Source organism: Narcine bancroftii, chromosome 6 (assembly GCF_036971445.1).
Source record: "Narcine bancroftii isolate sNarBan1 chromosome 6, sNarBan1.hap1, whole genome shotgun sequence".
Lineage (NCBI taxonomy): Eukaryota > Metazoa > Chordata > Chondrichthyes > Torpediniformes > Narcinidae > Narcine > Narcine bancroftii.
Window position 1 is genome coordinate 178975037 of NC_091474.1, and position 21478 is coordinate 178996514.

General features: G+C 40.5%; 1 protein-coding gene across 1 annotated transcript in view; it reads right to left on the reverse strand.

Annotated features, from left to right (window-relative positions):
- Positions 1–581: 581 nt before the first annotated feature.
- Positions 582–21478, reverse strand: part of gopc (golgi-associated PDZ and coiled-coil motif containing) — a 64200-nt gene continuing 43303 nt past the window's right edge. The window contains exons 3-8 of the mRNA XM_069886829.1: positions 20595–20770; positions 9412–9577; positions 7834–7929; positions 5022–5186; positions 3132–3312; positions 582–2601 (exon numbers count right to left, since the gene is read on the reverse strand). Of these exons, the coding sequence (XP_069742930.1) occupies positions 2483–2601; positions 3132–3312; positions 5022–5186; positions 7834–7929; positions 9412–9577; positions 20595–20770 (903 nt within the window). The 3' untranslated portion in view covers positions 582–2482. The remainder of the gene's footprint in view (positions 2602–3131; positions 3313–5021; positions 5187–7833; positions 7930–9411; positions 9578–20594; positions 20771–21478) is intronic.

Here is a 21478-nt window from a genome sequence, read left to right on the forward strand (position 1 = left end):
TCACTGATTTTGTGTGCCCTCTAATGGTCCTATTCTTCTTCTTCTTAACCAGGGTCTCAATAAATCTTGAAAACCAAGGTTCCATATGCCTTCCGTACATCTTTGTGGAGAAGGATCCTAAGGTCCTTGTCATGACAGAGGATTCTTCAATTTATGGGTTGTTCCTGGGGATGCACATGGAGTCAGACATCTAGAACTACTGGAAGACTCAGTGAAAGATGTATTGTGGTCTGCCTGAAACCTGTACGTCTTTAGTACATGGGGATTTTGCTGTGGGAAAAGTACAAACTGTCATCATCCATGTACAGTTAAGTTTTTTCCAAAAAACAAGGAAATGATAATATAGCATAAATATATTGGTTGTAAAATAATGTTTAAACAATACTCCATTCATTTTATACAGCTATTTCACTTCTCAGTGACAGCACGATGAACAAAGGAGTGAAGCATAAGTAGTGAACAGAATGCATTGCTGGCACTTCAGTTTTATATAAAAATGTAATTTTTTTAATGTTATACAAGATAATGGCGGCAAATAGAATGTTTGAGGAAATTAAGTAAAAGGATTCTGAGATGCAAACTTTTCTAGGTGGACAATTTATTATTGCAAAATCAGAAGTAGTGGCAAACTTTTCAAAGGCTTTCCATAAAATATTTATCAGTAAAAGAAATTGATTTACACCTGCATTGAAATAAAACCCATAAATGTATCGCAAATTATGAGTATGGATGTCTTTACAGGTCATTTGTGGCCATCTACTGAAAGATGAAGATACATCTTTGCCATATGAATCCTATCACAGAAGCAACAGCCAATCAAAATACTCAACAAAAGATGAAAAGTCCCTCCAAACTGCTTCAGCAGCTTAGTCTAAATGAGGTGGACAAGAGAGAATGAGAGAGAGAGAGAGCAAGAGAGCGAGAGTATATTGTAAGAAGGTTGCGGAAAGAGAAAACATAAAAATGTACATTCACCATAAACAGTGTAACTTTATAAATAGAAAAATGCAATAAAGAATATTTATGTACAACTGAGAATTACTTGTACTATTGTAGACATACACGACATTAAAAAAATGAAGCACTTGTTTCCTCATAAAATAGACAGAGTATGAACTCCATCAATTAATATAAAAACATAGTAGCAAGTATCCTTCTTTCTGTCTAACCACATGGGCACTAATCTTTTTAGCAATAAATTTTCTATCATCCAATTTTTTCTCATTAGCCAAAAAACATCCTTAAGCATGTTCACGAAAGTTTGATATTGGTGATCATATATTAAAAATTAGCATTTCAAACTGCAGCTGTACTATATCAATGAGGAGGGTAGGATTTCTAGTAATTTTTAGTAATTTTGAATCAGCAAGTGACCTAAGAGGAATTAAGGGATATGGGGAGAAGGCAGGTAGGTGGAGTTAGGTCATAAATTAGATCAGCCATGATCGTATTGAATGGTGGACCAGGCTCGATGGGCCATTTTTGGCCTACTCCTGTTCTTACTTCCTATGTTCCTACGCACAGATCAAAACTTTATGAAAGGTGCAAAACACCTGAAGAAGTGATACTATGTAAAATATACTACAGTAATCTCAACATGACATTTAACATTTTTTTGCAGAATAATGAAACAATTACAAATAGATTGGATATACAGAGGAACTGTGTACTTACAACAATGTAACTCAGGCTATCTTTAAATAATTATCATAGCTACATTTGGAAATGTTCTTTCAAATCAGAGCAAAAAAAACTTCCAATTAGCTGCAGTTATGTAACCAAGTAGTCTACAGCTCACTGACTCATTAGTACAGAAATACAAGGTATCACATTTTCACTATTGATAGATATAGACTAGGATGTCAATTCATATTTAGATTAACAGCAATATTTAATGCAATGTAACAATATTCTTTATGTACATGACTGTCAGTTACATTGTACCATTAAGAGATTAAGTTTAACAGTTTTGTACATGTCTAAAAGGGATGTTTTCAGATTAGTTAAGAACAAAGAGAAAGAAATACAAAGTAATCATTTCAATTTCGAAGCAAAATTCACAAAAAGAGTGGAATTGTAAGATGATGAAAGTGCTTCTTGTGCAACAGGCAGTATTAACACACCCCAAAATATGTTATTTAATTTTAAATTTAGGTTAACATTGAATGCATGCCAAGTCACTTTTGAATTTCAAAGTTGAAGTTTGGTAGAACTCAAAACTTGTATCTTCCAACAAAAATGTACTTGTAATGGTTTTATTATCACAAAATCTAAATATTTTCATACATGCAAAACTGTTAATAAAGTAATATTATCATATCATTGGAACCTCTTCGCCCCAGAACATAATCAGAGTGATCCTTTTGGACATTATTTTCAATGAAGGTTTATATAGTTGATCACATTTCATACAATGTTCCTTCCACGTTACCAGTCAAGTGCAGAAAAGTCACATTTAGTGTTCAAGTAACATTTGCCAAATTTAAGATGAGGATTCTGCACAGTCTTTTTGTTGGAGGGCTGTATCTTCTGAAGCTGTTTCACTACTTGTTCCTGCATCTCCATTTAAAATGGCATCCAGAACTGGTTTCTGATCTGTTACTTTAAAAGAGTGACTCCACATTAATATTGTATTCTAAACTGTATGCAAACATATATATTCTTTAATATTTACTTTTGCAATTTTATCACTAAAAATATGTATCTGAAACATCAGTTCTCTCCAAAATCTGTGTTAGCAAGAAGAATGAATTACTAGCACAAGTTTCTAGATGAAAATCAGAAAACATTCAACCAATGATTCAAATGCTGATGGGAGAATGTAACCTAACACAGTTACCCTAAAAGTCTGCATTCAAATAAAGAAATCATAATAGGGTCTGAATGCAGTTTGTTTGACTCAGTGATAGTGTTCTCAATCCTGAACTCAAGTTGCTCAGGAAACTAACACCGAATTCAGACTAAGTTCTATCTGTTGACATTAGGTCCTATCCTCTTTGTAGTTATAAACAATTTGAAAAGAGATTAGACTAAAACAATGTACTATATAAATGCTTGGTTTTTCCATGTTTAACACCTTGCGGCAGTTTCGCACTGCACAAAACAAGTCAAGTCCATTTTCCTGTTTTTACCTGCTACTGGTTTGGCATCGCCACTTCCATCGTTTCTGCCGATAGCTGCGTTTCTGCTCTCTTCTAACTCTTCGAGATACAAACGATAACGATGGCCAGTCTCGTCCTCATAATCAACGTTTTCATCATCGGAGTCTATTTCTGGAGCAACATAGACCACCTCAAACTCAATCTCTCCTCTCTTAAAAAGAAACAAAAGTGGTCATTGTTTTATAGAATTCTACAAAAATTACTGTAGATTTTCAAATAAAAAGATTCACAGCTCAATATCTATTTTCTGAAAGAGCATCAAAATATACTTTTCTCCATCATTTTTAACTAATGATTTTCATTCCACAAATCTAAAATAATATTTTTTGTTGGGAACAAAAAGGTCATTATGTATTCCTTGCAAAAAAAGTTTTTAAGTGATGTGGATGATTAGACAATCATATATAAATCTTATATCTTTTATTTTAAAAAAAATAAGGTCACCTGAAAGCAAACAAAATCCTGAAGATACGAGAGACTGTTGAGAGTTAAACAAGAAAGTCTGCTGGGGTCGAGTGCAATACATAAATGTATTGGAGAAACTCAGCAGGTTTATATAGCATCCATAGAAGTAAAGGGTAACCAAAGTTTCAGGATTGGGCCCTTCGTCAGGTACAGGTATATATATATATATATATATATATATATATTAAAAAAACTGGACACCTAAATAAAAAGGTCAGTGGGGAGGAGAAGTTTAGATGAAGGGTTCCAACCCAAAACATCGACCATTCACTTTCTCCCATTAATGACGCTCAACTTGCTGAGTTTCTCCAGCAGACTTTTTTTGAATAAGATACTGAAGGTCATATTAAGAGGGACAGAAATGAAAATAAGAGTAATTCTGTTAAACATGAATAGAACATTGGTTTGACTACATGGATCATGGTGGATAATTCTGGCCTCCATATTACAAATGGATATTGGTACGCTGCTAAAAATATACCAGAATGATACAAGAATTAAGAGGGGATACCTATAATAAAGAGCTGGACAACAGTGGGGACAGAAGAAGGGATGAAGAGAAAGTTCTTAGATTAATACAATATTTGATAGAGGAGATACAAAGAAAATGTTTCTGCCTTTCGATGAGACAAGAATCAGGCTGGACACTAATAAAGTTAAAGGGATCTCATGTGGAAATTTCTTTAACTGAGGATTGGTTAGTGTGTGTACCTTGGCACCTCAAACAGTTTGAGGAAAATAGAGTAAATACACTGGTCAGCCACAAACGAGCCTGCAGCTGACGTGGACTTTTTACCCCCTCCATAAATCTTCGTCCGCGAAGCCAAGCCAAAGAAAAAAGAGTAAAGTATAAATGAATGGATGAAATTGAATGAAAGAAGCTGATGGAGGATCATCTGGAGCATAAATATTTTAGGCTCATTAACTTGTCTTTTGTGTTATAAATAGTACTCTGAGCCTCTGGGGCTTCTGTGCTTATGTGTCATGTCGAGATGAGTTTCTGGCCAATAGTGTTACTTAATATGAACATCCGCATTGAGCACTTGTCACTGAACATGAAAGATAGATAAATGAAACCTCTCTTGTTAGTGATTATCTTTACTTAGCACCTTTTTGACACAGATATTCTTGCCATTCATCATCTTGCTTACAAGTTAGCTGTATTAAAATATTTTTTGGCTAAATAGGAGTATGAGATTGGGCAATTGTAAAGACATATCAATGCATTGGCTGGCTTTTCAGAAACAATTCAGCACCCATGATATGTAACTGGAAATAATGGGGGAAAATCTAGATTAGCATTTCAGATATAAAATTCCACACAAAACCTCCATTCATAGGCATTGCTTTGGCAACCTTGAATACACCTTTATACCAGATTAGCCATTAATTTACCTGCTGGGAAAGAATTGTAACAGCTTCTTTGTGCTTTGCATCCCTTAAATTTATTCCATTAACAGCTAATATGGCATCTCCAACATGAAGGCCACCACATCGCTCAGCAGGCTGGCCAGGATGGATTTCTGATATCAGAATTGGGACTCCATGCTCTTTGCCACCCTGTTTTACAATTCAGAAAATGATTACATTTAGTTAGAATTTGAACATTCTTAACGTCTAAAGGCTTGACTCACAAATTTATTTTGTCATAATTATAAATACTTAATTATATCCCAGTTCTAAAACATAGAATGCTTTTCTGAAATAATTTTGTATAATAATAATAATGCATTTTTGAAATTCTAAGAGCCAGATCATTGATCAATAATTTTGAACTATCACTGGATATGACTTTTTTTAAAAATGACAAAACTTTCCTTCACAATCCAGAAATATTAGGAACTGATCATTATAATAAGTTTTCAGATTCTTTATTGTTTTATTGCTAGAATTAAAGGAGATTTGATAGAGCTGTACAAAATTATGAGGGGTATAGATATAGTAAATGCAAGTAAGCTTTTTCCACTGATATTAGGTGAGATACAAACCAGAGGATATGGGTTAAGAGTGAAAGGGGAAAAGTTTAAGGGGACATCAGGGGGAATTGCTTCACATAGAAAGTAATGGGAGTATGGAATGAGCTGCCAGCAGAAGTGGTGAATGCAAGCTCAATTTTAACATTTAAGAAAATATTCGGACAGTTACATGGATGAGAGGGTATGGAGGTGTGGAGGTCAGTGGGACAACGCTCAATGATATTTCAGGACAGACTAGAAGGGCCAAATGGCCTGTTTCTGTGCTGTAATGTTCTATAGTTCTAATAGCTTTCTTCAAGCTATTGTACATGATAAAGGGAAAATCTTTGATTGCAGAATACACCTCGTGAGAATATTGTGTGCAGTTCAAGTTGCCACACAGTGGGAAGGATGAGGTTGCACTCAAAAGAGTTCAGAGATGTCCTAGGATGTTGCCTGAATTGGAAGACTTTAGTTATGGATAGGCTGAGGCAAGATTGGATAGGTTACGTAAGGGAGGTTGAGGGGGGGGGGGTTACCTGATAGATATATATTAAATCATTTAAGATAGGGTAGGTAATCCTATGGGGAATCATTTTCCCATGGTAGGGATGTCAGAGACAAGAGTAGAAGGAAAGAAGAGGGAGTCTTGAAGGAGATTTGAGATGAATTCTTTCCTCCAAACAGAGAATGAATGGTATCTGGACCTCACTGCCAGAAAGCTTGTGAAATCAGATAAAATCACTACATTTAAGGCACATTAAGGGAGGTACTTACATAGATAAGCCATAGTCGGATGGTTCAAACACCCGGTCCTAATGCTAGTGATGCCATATAGGTGATAAACAGCCCGTTAAATTAAAATCCTGCAACCATGTGTCTGGGCCCAAAATGAGACTGTGGCTGCGCTCAGCAACAGCCTCCGGCGAGCAGTGGATCAAAAGCGGGGAGAACACCTCCCCCTCATTGTGAAGGATATACAGAGAAGACCCCACATGGAAGATGACCACAGCAGTGGACATGTGAGGGCCTTAGTGGCAGAGGGACCAACACAGGCTCTGGGTGATGCAGTTAGGGGGCCCACGCCACTGTAAGTTGTTGGAGAATGGCTCATGAGAACTGTTAACCAGGCATTGAGACTGCGATTTAAGAGGGTGCTGAGGGCAAGAAGGGTTCAGGTCTGGAGCTCAGGTTGCTGATGGATGGACCAGGGCTCTGTGGGGCTATAGAGGCTGTGGGAGTGCTAGAGGCAAATCCACAGACACTCAGTGATTGAACTGACTTTTTTTTTACTTCTCTTTCTCTCATGCTGTAAGAAGGACCAGGTGACACCAATGGAGACACTTTGTCTGCCTTACAGCAGGCAGAAGGCAATTTCATGTATTATTACATAACAATAAAGGAATATTGAATCTTAAATAAATCATTTAAGAAACTGAGCAATGTTATTAGAATTCTAATGTGCAAACAAATCTCAATGCATATATAATTATACCTATAACTGCTAACATCGCAAATGCTGCCATTTGTATGCTACATCAAACAAAAGCCCAAAAACATTACTTTTTTGCTATAATTTACATGGTATCCTTTTAAATCTTTGAGAAAGCCAAACTTACACCAAAATGGTACATTTTATTTCAATGAGATATAGAGCAAAGATGCATTCTATTCACAACATATGACAAACAACAGTATTTAGCATGGAACATTGAAGTCTTTTATAATGTTTAAAGAACTATTTCCATTACCTTGGACAGAGCTTATATCGTGGTTAATATATTTTAGGATAAATATGAAAAATCCACCAGCAAATCAACCGTTCTATAAATATCTCTTCAAAAACCTTCAATTTATGAAACTTCATCAAATTGCAACAGCTATTCTAAAAATAGCAACCAAATGACCAATATTCCACAACATAGATTTCCAGGATTTGAACACAAAAGCTACAGGAAATTAAGATCACACCCTGCAACGATTAGTGCCAGTCAATTCTATAAGAATTAACATTAAAATAAATTCCAAGAGATTACATGCTACAACTCACACTGCCTGCATAGAGTTAAAGATCAAGGATACATTGTTCATAATTTTTCATGCATTTAAATTAAAAGTAACCATTACAATTAATACAAGTATGAACCTTGTGTACTGTTAACAGTAAAAATATCTCTCAATCCATATCAATATATTTATTACTACAACCACATTTACCTAGAAAAATGGCATTAAAATGTTAATAGACTCACTGTAATTGATATACCAAGCCCTTCATGATCCTCTTTAACTAACAGTACTTTCCGAATTGGCCCAACTCCTTGGGTCTTCCTAATGGCATCTGGATCCTATTTAAAAAGAAAGAGAAAAAATTGAATGTGAAAAGCAAGCAAACCCCTCATGATATTTGTCTTTTAAATCTTAAAACATTGGCAAGATAATTTAACACTATTATCCCTCCATAATTATGCATAAATTATAGAAAAAAACTTTTAATGCAACAACAACTTATACAATTAAATAAGGATCATCTAATGGAACCTGGATTAAGATTACATATGTGGAATGTAAAACAAAGTAAATCATTCAGAACAAATTCAAGTCACGAGAATTCTGATGAAGGATCTTCAACCAAAAAAAATTAAATTGTTTCTAGCATTTTGTTTTTATTTCCATTTAAAGCATCTGCAGTTTTCCAATTTTCCTGTCAAATCTAATTTTGTTGTAAACATTAATTATAATCTACATTTTTACAGGTATCACTAAATCTAACCCTTTGATTTTTATATATAAAAAAAGATAAAACATTTAACATCATTATCCAGCCTTTAGAACTCATCTATTTAAAATATCCTAACACTAAGATCTTGTATTTTAATTTTTTCGGCACTATTCATTGAGGTAAACTTCTTACAAAATTTTACATTGATAATACCTAACTAAGCCTCAGATACAGAGATATGAAAGTTTCCTATTAGGTGTGCTATCAATTCCTGGTGGGTACTTGTAAGTATGATCTTGGATTTACAACCTACAGCTGTAGTTGTTAAATTCCTAGTTACATCAAAAGTCCTTGTGCCCTATGGCATTTAACTATGTTTCATATTTATTGTGGGTCAGAAATTAGTATATTAAATACATTATATTTTAGATTGAAATTAAATCAGTTGCTTTTTCCATTTGCACAACCATGAGACTACTCATTGATTTCTCTACTTATCCTCTCACCACCATACTTTTTTGTCATCCACAATCATTACTTGTCATTTCATCTCATCGATTATAATATTCATCACAGGCCTTTTCTTTTGTTTTCTCATATCCTCTTCTTTTCCTTCCCTTTAAAATCCACTTACCTGTTTCATTTTTTTTGTTCGTGAAAGATTATCAGTGTTCTCTCTGAGAATTTTCACGATTATCTGTTTTTACTTCAGTATATGTACTCATGGAATCTAAATTCAGCATGTGAAATCTTTTCGGCTGAGATCTGTTTTCCTTCAGGACTTTTGTGAAAAGTGTAAAAGTGCACAAGTAAAATGAATGTATAAGTAAACCAACCTTCAATATGTTCTTGATAACTATGTGCACAAAACAAATCTTTCAAGTACCATTGGAAATGCTAACATATGAATGCTGGCATCACTTGAAAATATTTCAAGAGACATAATCAAGATGAAGAACTGAAATAATACTTCAATCTAGAGTGCTGTTTTAATCTTGAGCTTTGGACCTCTTATTGAGGATCTAGAAGAAAATCTTACTTTAAAAAAAGCTAATATACAGTAAACATTATCTATGGTCAGAAGAGTGAAATTTGAAAGCTTGTATACATGTCCAGGTGGTGTGGGAAGGGGTCGTTTAGGGTCGTTACGTCCTCGACATGCCCTGATAACAGTTTTATGTCTGTGAAGATGTATTTCTGCTTCTAGCTGGTTCCAGAGTTTATCATGAGCAGGTCCTTTCATGTCTCGACCCAAAAGCTGGATTTGTTGAACCCTGCATGAAACGTATTAAAAATTAGAAAGTATACCCAGATGCTAGTTCCTTCATGAAATAATACTCAAATCCCTTTGTTGATACAAGACAGGCTCCATTAATATGCAAAGTCCACTTGGCCCATCAGATTCAATCCAGAATAACAATTAATTCCCACTCTATTTCTCTGTATCCCTTCAATTTGTTCTCTCACACATACGATTATCAACTTCCCTTTGATTCCTTTCTTTCCATTAACCAAGATAAAAGAGTGATTTATAGTTGCCAATTAACCTACCAGCATTTCTTTGGGAACACCTTGAGGCTTCCCATGTGCTCACAGAGAATGTGAAAACTTCACAAAGACATTGCACAAGGGCCCCCACACTGCAAAGAAATTAACTATTATATCATCCTCCTGCCTGTGACATAACAGAAACTGTGAAAATGTGACCATTCAATAGAAAATTTCTCAGTTTCCAAGGTAAGTCTTTCCTTTCCAGTTTGGAAAGGCATAGTTAGATTAGGGACGGTCAGCATGGATTTGTGCGGGACAGATGATGTTTTACAATCTGACAGTTTTTGAGGAGATGACAAAGGTAGGGCGGTGAATATCAACTGTATGGACTTCATTCATTCATGATAAAGGCCCCTCATGATGGGCTAATCCAGAAAGTACAGAGCATGGGACCCTTGATAGTTTGGATTCAGAAATTGCTGGCCCAGAGAAGGTAATGGTGGAAGAGTGTTATTCTGGCCTAGTTTCACAGGGATCGGTGATGTGACTACTGTTGTTTGTCATATACATATTTGGGACAAAGACACTTTTTCCTTTTATTTGCCCCTGTGCTCCACAGTTTAAAATCTGTAATCAAACAATTCTCATGTGATTAAGTGCGCATTCCAGATTTATTCAAGGTTATTCATATATATTTTGGTTTGACCATGTAGAAACTACAGCATTTCAGGGCACCATAATATTTGAAACATAGCAATGGTACATATATTAAAGTAATTATGTTTAGAACTTTGCTGCATAGCCCTTGCATGCAATGACTGTTTGAAGAATGTGATTCATAGATATCACCAGGAGCTGAGTATCTTCTCCGTTGAAGCTCTGCCAGGCCTCTACTGCAGCCATATTCAGCTCCTGCTTGTTTCAGGGGCTTGTCCCCTTATGAAAAGCATGCTCAATTGGATTTAGATCAGGTGACGGACTTGGCCATTCAAGAATTTTCCACTTTTTAGCTTGAAAAACTCTTTTGTTTCTTTACCAGTACGTTTGGGATCATTGTGTTACTATAGGATGAAATGCCACCTAATAAGTTTGGAGGCATATGCTTGAACTTGAGAAGATGTTTCTATACACTTCAGAATTCATTTCAATACTGCCATTAGCAGTTACATCATCAATGAAGGTAAGTATCTATGGCATCCATACATGCCCAGACCAGAACACCCCTACCACCATGTATCACAGACAAGATGGTATGCTTTGGATCTTGGCCTGTTCCTTTTGTAATAGATAAATATTGGGAGAACTTGGTAAGATTAGTGGGTTACATACATACACACATTTTAAAACAAGTCTTATTTGAAAGACTGAAGAATTCATATTCACTAACATTCCAGGATCTTTGGAGATTTTTATACACATTTCACAAGTAGGTGCTAATTGAAATGACATAATGAAATGAATAGCCATTGTTTTGGAGGAGACAAACTGGCTGTTTTGCAAGTACCTACAGTGTGCTCACAGAAAGGTCACTCTTGGGTTTTGTTTATCTAAGACAACAGCTTGACCAAGAGAGGAGAACTAGTGTGGTTTGCTGAAGAAGGTGGGGGGTTTTCTAAGTGAGAGAGTCACATGGGCTTCCTGAAGTTGGCAGCTGGAGAGAGAGAAAAGAGAAAGAGAGAGAGAGAGAGAGAGAGAGAGAGAGAGAAAAGACAGGCCCTCTCAGCTAGTGTGTGTGACACTGAAAGCAGCTGAACAGTGCAAGCCAGGAAGAGCTGGTTAGAAACAGAAAGTTCTAGTACAGTGGATGGCTGGAAGTGCTATCTGTCTGATGTTTCTCTTGGAATAAGCGGAACAGAAATGAACTCTGTGGTAGCCTGAAGAAAGAGGTTACCATCTGGAAAACCTTGATGGGGGAAGTTTCATCAGCGAGATATTGAGGTGTCTCATGGTGGTACCTCAGTTGTGGAAATCCTGGAATAACAAATCTCTCTCTGCAAACCCTACAAGAACCTTCCTGAGTGGTAAACATTTACCTTTCGAACACCAAAGTCTAGTGAACTTTATACATGCTAAATTCTGTACACAGTATAAGATTTGCCTGCATCCAGAGAACTTGGAAGAAGAAGTGAGATTGAACTGTGAAGCAAAGAACTTTTCTTAAATTTACATACACATTACATACACGTGCGCTTAGAATTAGAAGGGGCTTAGTTAAGTATAGAGATAAGTTTGATTCTGTTTTCATGTTTAATGATAATTAAAAACAACTTTTGTGAAGTAAATATGTATCTTAGTGAATGTCTTTTGCTGCTGGGTTTTGGGGTCCTTTGGGCTCGTAACACTTTACACCTCTACACTTTGCTCTTGCCATCACTCTAATACAGGTTATTCTTGACCTTATCAGTCCACAAGATTTTTTCCCAGAATTCTGCAGTCTTTTTTAAACACTTCTTGGCAATCTGTAATCTAGTCATCTTATCTTTGTGGCTAACTAGTGGTTTGCATCTTGCAGTGGAGCTTCTGTATTTCTGTTCATTAAGTCTTCGCAGATGGTACCCATTGTCACATCTATACCAATCTCCTGAAGAGTGTTTCTGATTTGAGGGACAGGCATTCAGGGATTTGTCTTCATTATGATGAGAATTCTTCTGTCATCAGCAGTGGAGATCTTCCTTGGCTTACCAATCCCTTTGCAAATACTCAGTTCACCAGTATGGGTCTTTCTTCTTAATGATGTTCGAAACAGCTAACTTTGGTACAATAATCATGAGGTTTTGCCAATGTGTCTCATTTATTCTTCTTTTCCAACCTCATAATGGCTTCTTTGAATTTCATTGGCACAACTCTGGTCCTCATGTTGAACAATGGCATCTACAGACTCCAAAGGTGAACAAAAGCAGAGAAGCAAGCGTAGCTCTCTTATATCTACACCAATGAAGCAATTATACACACCTGAGTAATCACAAACACCTGTGAAGCCAAATGTCCCAAACAATATGATGCTCTGAAATAAGGGGACTATAGTGGCAGCTGGGGGGCGTGGCTTCATGTTCGAGTCGTCCCTATAATGCCAGCCAACCACGAGTCGGGGGGCCCGCATTGAGATAGCACTGGACCCCCTCCACCTAGGGGATGAAGCCCACAGCCTGAGAAATGCATCAGGAGTGTTATGATGTCATGTCCAATTTAGGAACAGTCGAACCGGAAGTGACTTAAAAAGTGGTCTAAAAAGAGATTTAAATGTTTTTTGCTAATTACATTGTGAGTCAGTGTTTTCCTTCCCAGCTCTGCTTTAAAAGGCACCACATTGGTGACCCCGACAGTTCAGATGTCTCTGATCCCAACACAATGTCTGACGAACCAGCACTGAGTGCGGTTGCTGTTAACCTACCAGCGTTCTGGCCACACAGAACACGTGTGTGGTTCATTCAGGCAGAGGCACACAATTCAACCTCCACAATAGCACCAACGAGGCTACAAAATTCTGGCACGTCGGCACATCGCTAGACAAGGAGTTGGCCACTAAAATTGAACTTTTCCTAACCAATCCTCTGACAGAAGGTCAGTATGAAGCTTTCAAGGCCCACCTCCTACGAACTTTCACCATGACCAAGCTGGACCGAGGCACGGGTCTCCTACAACTAGATGAACTGGGGGACTGGTCTCCCTCTGAGCTAATGACCGAAATGCTCACACTAACTGGCGGACACTCCAAGCGCCTAATGTTCAAGTCCGCATTCTTAGAACGCCTCCCCCACGATATCACCTTGTTCCTGTCCGACATAGACTTTTCTGACCCTCAGGCTGTGGCAAACGAAACAGACAGACTATACAGAGTTCTCAAAAATTCTGTTGCAACAATCCAACTGGCAGCCACGTCAGACAGCACGACTACCTTGTCCATTTTGAAAAGCAGCACAACCCCGAGATAGACAGGAGGGTCCAAAGGCAAGCAGTGGGACGGGTGGTATTTCTACCACAGGAGGTGGGGCCAGAATGCCCGCCAGTGTGTCCCTCTATGCACTTACTCAGCTGACACCCAAGGAAAGGGCACTGCCAGCTGCCAGTAATGGCTGCGGAGGTTGGCGAACACATAGGCCTCTTCTGCACTGTCAACTGAATCTCTGGACGAAGGTTTTTAGTCGACACGGGAGCCAAACGCGGCATCTTGCCACAGAACGCCTTTGAACGAGAAGCCCGGACAAAGCAGTCCAACCTACTCACGGCAAGTATACCCAGCTACAGCACCATATCAGTCCATTTGCTACTAAGAGACTTGGCTTACAGGTGGGATTTCGCTATCATGGTCGTACGCCAACCAATCCTGGGAGTGGATTTCCTGAGGACCAATAACCTACTGGTCAATGTGAGGGGGCAATGGTTAGCCCATGCCTCCACTTTCCAGACCATACCCACTCTCGCCTACCACACAGTCAGCCCTGCACATACAGACCCTGTCTATGGACAAGTTTGCAAAGGTTCTAACTGAGTTCCCCGAAATCCTTACACTGGATTTTCATTTGAACACCCCGGTCAGTGCACAACGGCCAGCATTATGTGATGACCGAAGGATCGCCCATTCATGCCAAGGCAAGGAGACTTCCCCCTGACTGTTTACAACAAGCCAAAGAGGAATTTAAGACTATGGAAGAGCTGAGCATCGTCAGGCATTCCGACAGCCCCTGGTCGTCTCCTCCACATGTGGTCCCTAAAGCAAGTGGGGACTGGCGATCATGCAGGGACTACTGAAGACTGAACAGTACAATGGTACGAGATCGCTACCCAATATTGCACATTCAGGATTTTGCCGTGAATCTGCATGGGAAACTGTTCTTTTCCAAAATGGACCGAGTGAGTGAAAGGTTACCACCAAATCCCCGTACACCCAGATGATGTGCCCAAGACAACCATTATAACTTCATTTAGGTTGTTTGAATTTTGGAGAATGCTGTTTGGGTTGAAAAATGCGGCACAAACATTTCAATGTCTAATGGACGCAGTTTCCAGAGACCTCCCCTTCATTTTCGGCTACCTGGACGATATCCTGGTAACCAGCACTACGGAAGATGACCACGTTCAGCACCTCAGACTCCTATTCCAGAAGCTCCATGATTTCTAACTTACCGTCAACCCGGACAAGTGCGACTTTGGTAAGGAGACCATTGATAGTTTAGGGCACAGAGTCACATCTGCTGGAGCAGCCCTGTTGCAAACTAAAGTGGCAGCCATCTGAAACTTTCCACGGTCCTCTACCATCAAGAGTTTACAAGAGTTTTTAGGCATGGTGAACTTTTACCACCGTTTTATCCCCATAGCTGCAAGAATACTACGCCCACTTTTCCATCTGTTGACCAGCAAACAAAAACTGTTAACATGGACGCCTGAAGCAGAGACAGCATTCCAGGAAGCTAAAGGGGCACCATCCAAAATAACCGTGCTAGCACACCCACGCATGACATCAGACACCTCCAACGCAGCAGTAGAAGCAGTCCTAGAACAGCAAGTCTATGGCCACTGGCACCCACTTGCCTTTTTCAACCGCCATCTACGTACCCTCAAACTTAAATACAGCACCTTCAATCGGGAAATGTTGCCGATTTATCTGGCCATGAAGCACTTCTGCCATTTCCTAGTGGGACGGAAGTTCATTGCATTCACCAACCACAAACCCCTCACCATCCCCCTGTCAAAAATATCGGACCATAGACAGTGAGATAACAATGACATCTGTCTTTTGTCTCAGAGTTCACATTGGACATTTGGCATGTGTCAGGGAAAGTTAACGTCATTGTAGACGCCCTCTCCAGACCTGAGATCAGCTCCATCAAGGGGGGCTTGAATGCTTTGGTCAAGGCCCAGCAAACTTCCTGGACTGCAGTCATATGATTTCAGTTGCAAGAAACAGAAACAGGCCCAGATAGGACTACAATACTCTGAGACAGTTCCACAGGAGGAAGAGCCTGGCCCCTCGTACCCACATCATGGCACAAAATACTTCTCGACCATGCACGTGGACTGTCACACCCCTCGATATGCACCACAGTCAAACTTATAGCATCCAAATTTGTCTGGCGTGGGTTGAAAAAAAACAGGTCTCTCAGTGGGCAAAGACTTGTCTGGCTTGTCAAACCGTCAAAGTCCATAAGTACACCAAGGGCCAAGTGCAGCATTTCCCTCCCATCACCCAGAGGTTCCAACACTTCTACATCAACATCCGTATTCACATCAACATTGCTGGGGATACGGACCGCTCCAAAAGAGGGATTGCAGACTTCGTCAACTGAGCTGGTTTATGGCATGTCCCTGTTAGTGCCATCTGACATTCCACTCCTGTCTGACAGTGCCGATTCCACGGCATTGGAAGAACGCCAATGCTTGCATCATCGTCTGGGGGCATTGGCCCCAGTTCCAGCCACAAGACATGGCTCATCTTCCATGCACGTCCCAGTGGATCTTGACTCAGTGCCTTTTGTGTCTGTCCACTGTCCAACACAGGGAATACAGCTATAGCATCCCTACATTGGACCATGCAAAGTGCTAAAAAACAATGAGTCCATTGGACATTTGGGGCAAACACAAGCTGTATACAAGGGACCGGCTCAAATCCAGCCATGTGGACACTGCTGAGCCAGTGCCATTTCCACCACCGCATAGCCGTAGTCACCCTCCAAAAAAGCATAAGACTTGGACTAGCGTAGCAGAGGACAATTCTGAGGGGGTGTACTGTAGTGGCAACTGAGGGGGAGGGGGGTGTGGCTTCATGTTAGGATCGTCCCTATAATGCTAGTCGACCAAGAGTCCCGAAGGCCTGCATTGAGATGGCATTGGACCCCCCTTCCACCTCAGGGACGAAGCCTGTAGGCTGAGAAATGCGTCGGGATTGTTATAGCATTACTCTGGTTTCAGAACGGTTGAACCGTAAATGACTTAAAAAGTGGTCTAAAAGAGATTGAAACAGTCCTATGCTGATTACAACGTGAGTCAGTATTTTCCTTTCCAGCTCTACCTTAAAAGGCACCACAGGGAATATGTAAAAAAATGCTGTAAATTCTACATGATCAAACCAAAATGTATACAAATAACCTTGAATTAAAATCTGGAATGTGCAATTTAATCACATGGGAATTGTTTGATTACAAATTTAAACTGTGGAGCACAGGGGCCAATAAAGGAAAATGGTTTCTTTGACCCAAACACTATGACACTATGGAGGAAACTGTACATAAATGACGTAGATGAAAAAAGTAGGTAGGTGGGTTTGGATGTTTGCAGATGATACAAAGATTGATGGAGCTGTGGAAGTGTCGAGACATATCAAAGAATACAAAATATGCATCAGTTACTGATATGGGCAGGAAAATGTTAGATGAAATTTAATCTGGTTAAGAGTGAAGAGTTGCATTTTAAGAATTCAAATGTAAGGGAAATGCATACAGTTAATGGCAGAATTCTTAACAGCATTGATGTGCAAAGGGATCTGGGGATTCAGATCGAGAGAACCTTGAAGTAGCTGTGCAAGTAGATAGATTGGTGAAAAGTCGTATGGTACGATCACCTTCATTGAGTGGACCATTGAATATAAAAATATGGAATTCATGTTATAGCTCTACAAAACTTTGATTGGGCCACACTATAGTATTATGTACAATTCTGGAATTCTGGATACCTCACGACAGGAATGGTATGGAGGCTTTGGAAAGGGTACAAGAGAGATTCACCAGCGTGTTGCCTGGATTAGAGGGTAGAAGTTATCAAGAGAAGTTGGACAAACTTGTTTTCTCTGAATCATCAGAGGCTGAGGGTGAGTGAGTGTGTGTTAGTGTGTGTGTTTGTGTGAGTGAGAGTGTGGGTGTGTGAGTGAGAGTGTGGGTGTGTGAGTGAGTGGGTGTGTGTGAGTGTGGGTGTGTGAGTGAGTGGGTGTGTGTGAGTGTGGGTGTGTGTGGGTGTGTGAGTGAGTGGGTGTGTTTGAGTGTGGGTGGGTGTGTGTGGGTGTGTGTGAGTGTGGGTGGGTGTGGATGTGTGAGTGAGTGTGTGTGTGTGAGTGTGTGTGTGAGTGAGTGGGTGTGTGAGTGAGTGGGTGTGTGAGTGAGTGTGTGCGAGTGAGTGTGTGTGAGTGTGTGTGTGAGTGTGTGTGTGAGTGAGTGTGTGTGAGTGTGGGTGTGTGTGGGTGGGTGCATGGTTGGGTGGGTGTGTGAGTGAGTGAGAGTGTGTGAGTGTGTGTGTGGGTGTGTGAGTGAGTGAGTGTGTGCGAGTCTGGGTGGGTGAGGGTGTGTGTGGGTGTGAGTGTGTGTGAGAGTGAGTGTGTGAGTCTGGGTGGGTGAGGGTGTGTGTGGGTGTGAGAGTGAGTGTGTGAGTCTGGGTGGGTGAGGGTGTGTGTGGGTGTGAGTGTGTGTGAGAGTGAGTGTGTGAGTCTGGGTGGGTGAGGGTGTGTGTGTGGGTGTGTGAGAGAGTGAGTGTGTGTGTGGGGGTGTGTGTGCTTGGGTGTGTATTAGTGTGGGTGGCTGTGGGTGTGTGTGAGTGAGTGAGTGTGTGTGTGTGTGAGTGTGGGTGGGAGTGGGTGTGTGAGTGCGTGAGTGTGTGTGAGTGTGTGTGTGGGTGTGTGAGTGAGTGGGTGTGTGTGTTTGGGTGGGTGTGGGTGTGTGTGTGTGTGAGTGTGGGTGGGTGTGGGTGGGTGTGGGTGTGTGTGTGAGTGCGTGTGAGTGTGTCTGTGGGTGTGTGTGTGGGTGTGTGTGTGGGTGGGTGTGGGTGCGAGTGTGGTTGGGTGTGGTGTGCAAGTGAGTGTGTGTGTGTGTGAGTGTGTGTGTGAGTGTGTGTGTGTGAGTGTGTGTGTGCGAGTGTGGGTGGGTGTGGGTGTGTGAGTGAGTGAGTGTGCATGAGTGTGTGTGTGGGTGTGTGAGTGAGTGAGTGTGTGTGAGTGTGGGTGGGTGTGGGTGTGTGAGTGTGGTTGGCTGTGGGTGTGTGAGTGAGTGAGTGTGTGTGAGTGTGTGTGTGGGTGTGTGTGTGCTTGGGTGTGTGTGAGTGTGGGTGTGTATTAGTGTGGGTGGCTGTGGGTGTGTGTGAGTGAGTGAGTGTGTGTGTGGGGGTGTGTGTGAGTGTGGGTGGGAGTGGGTGTGTGAGTGAGTGAGTGTGTGTGAGTGTGTGTGTGGGTGTGTGAGTGTGGGTGTGTGTGTGTGTGTGTGAGTGTGGGTGGGTGTGGGTGTGTGTGTGAGTGCGTGTGAGTGTGTCTGTGGGTGTGTGTGTGGGTGTGTGTGAGTGGGTGTGGGTGTGTGTGTGGGTGTGTGTGTGTGTGAGTGTGGGTGGGTGTGGGTGTGTGTGTGAGTGCGTGTGAGTGTGTCTGTGGGTGTGTGTGTGGGTGTGTGTGAGTGTGGGTGTGAGTGTGGGTGGGTGTGGGTGTGCGAGTGAGTGTGTGTGTGTGAGTGTGTGTGTGAGTGTGTGTGTGTATGTGAGTGTCTGTGAGCATGTGTGTGAGTGTGTGTGTGAGTGAGTGTGTTTGTGTGATTGAGTGTGTGGGTCTGTGAGTGAGTGGGTGTGTGTGAGTGTGGGTGTGTGAGTGTGTGTGTGCGAGTGTGTGTGTGTGAGTGGGTGAGTGTTTGTGTGAGAGTGTGTGTGTGAGTGTGTGTGTGAGTGAGTGAGTGTGTGTGAGTGAGTGTGTGTATGAGTGTGTGTGTGAGTGTGTGTGTGTGATTGGGTGTGTTTGAGTGTGTGTGTGTGGGTGTGTGCGTGAGTGTGTGTGAGTGGGTGTGTGTGAGTGTGGGTGTGTGTGGGTGTGTGTGTGGGTGATTGTGTGTGTGTGGGTGTAAGTGTGTTTGTGTGAGTGTGTGTGTGGGTGGGTGAGTGAGTGGGTGTGTGTGAGTGTGTCTGTGGGTGTGTGTGCGTGGATGTGAGTGAGTGTGGGTGTGAGTGAGTGTGTGAGTGTGTGTGTGGGTGTGTGTGGGTGTGTGAGTGAGTGAGTGTGTGAGTGGGTGTGTGTGGGTGTGTGTGAGTGTGGGTGGGTGTGGGTGTGTGTGTGGGTGTGTGAGTGAGTGAGTGTGTGTGAGTGGATGTGTGTATATGAGTGAGTGAGTGTGTGTGAGTGTGGGTGGGTGTGGGTGTGTGAGTGAGTGAGTGTGTGAGTGGGTGTGTGTGGGTGTGTGTGAGTGTGGGTGGGTGTGGGTGTGTGTGTGGGTGTGTGAGTGAGTGAGTGTGTGTGAGTGGATGTGGGTATATGAGTGAGTGAGTGTGTATGAGTGTGGGTGGGTGTGGGTGTGTGAGTGAGTGAGTGAGTGAGTGAGTGAGTGAGTGAGTGAGTGAGTGTGTGTGAGTGTGTGTGGGTGTGTGTGTGAGAGAGAGAGAGATTAGGGTATAGAGGATATGTATGGGAAAGTTTTTTTCTTACACTGTGACTGGTAGGTGCTTCAAATGGGAAGCCAGGAGTAGTTGTGGAAGCAGGTATGTTCATAGTATTTTCAAAGGCTTCTGAATAGGCATACAAATATGCAAGAAATAAAGGGATATCTATCAACCTGCAGAATTTTAGTTTAACGAGCACCATGTTTGGCACAAACTCATGAGCCAAAAGGCCTGTTCTGGTGCCCCACTGTTCCATGTTGCAGACTATTGTAGAGTTTACAATAAGTCGTCTTGCTCACATCTAACATTCACCATGAACAGTGGAAAAAAAATTACCATTGGGATCAATGCCGAAATTTAGTTCCACTAATTGTGCTAAATTAAATTTTTTTTATTTGTCAAAAACACAATCTTTGGCTGGTTTACTGCCAGAAACATAGTAATAAACAGTAAATATCAAGAAATGCTTACCTTCCTGCCAGCTCTTTATCCAGATATTTAGCTGCTAATCTTGCACCATATACTTCAGCTTGTAGAACTGCTATATGTCGCCGCAGAGATTCATTCTCTTTTCTCAGTAGTTTTACATCAGCTTCCAGTTTTGCTTCCTTTACTTTTTCTTTTTTATTGGCTTCTAATTCTTTCTCCTTCCACAAATAAAAAACAAACACGTTGTTTACCTATACATGTAATTATCTTCAAATCAAAGCAAAAAATCCTTTGCAGGCACAAGCAATGACAAGCTGATAAGGTTCCAACACTAAGCAATATCAAAGCCAAAAATCTGAAGAAGGATTGGAATAACATGAGCCTAAGCAATGAAAGAAGGTAAGTAATAACATAATTTTTTTTTGGACAACTTAAATGTAAGAAAGATGGTCTCTTAGGAAACTCCACAGTAACAGGTAAGTCAGTGGTTCTCAACCTTTTTCTTTCCACTCACATACTACCTTAAGTAATCCCTTACTAACCACAGAGCACCTATTGCATGGTTTCATACTTGGAAACAGAATTTATCAACAGAAAGCTAACAACAGGGTAATGTAATTTATTCCATCTTTCCTCTAATTCAATGTCAACCTTTTTAATGTCGGATAAATTAAAAAGTATTTCAAATTACAGAAGCAAGATTAGGTTAAATATATAATTTAGTTTCTACCAAAATATTAGATGACACAAAACCTATTTACTATAATGATCTCTTATATGAAGTAGATAAAACAAAATATTTACCTGCTTTTAGGAATGACAAAACTATTAAATGTATATTCAATGCAGTGCAACTTTATTAGCTACTTTGAAAAATACTGAGCTTTTCTTCCCTTGATTAATACATTGTGCAAATAAGCTTAATA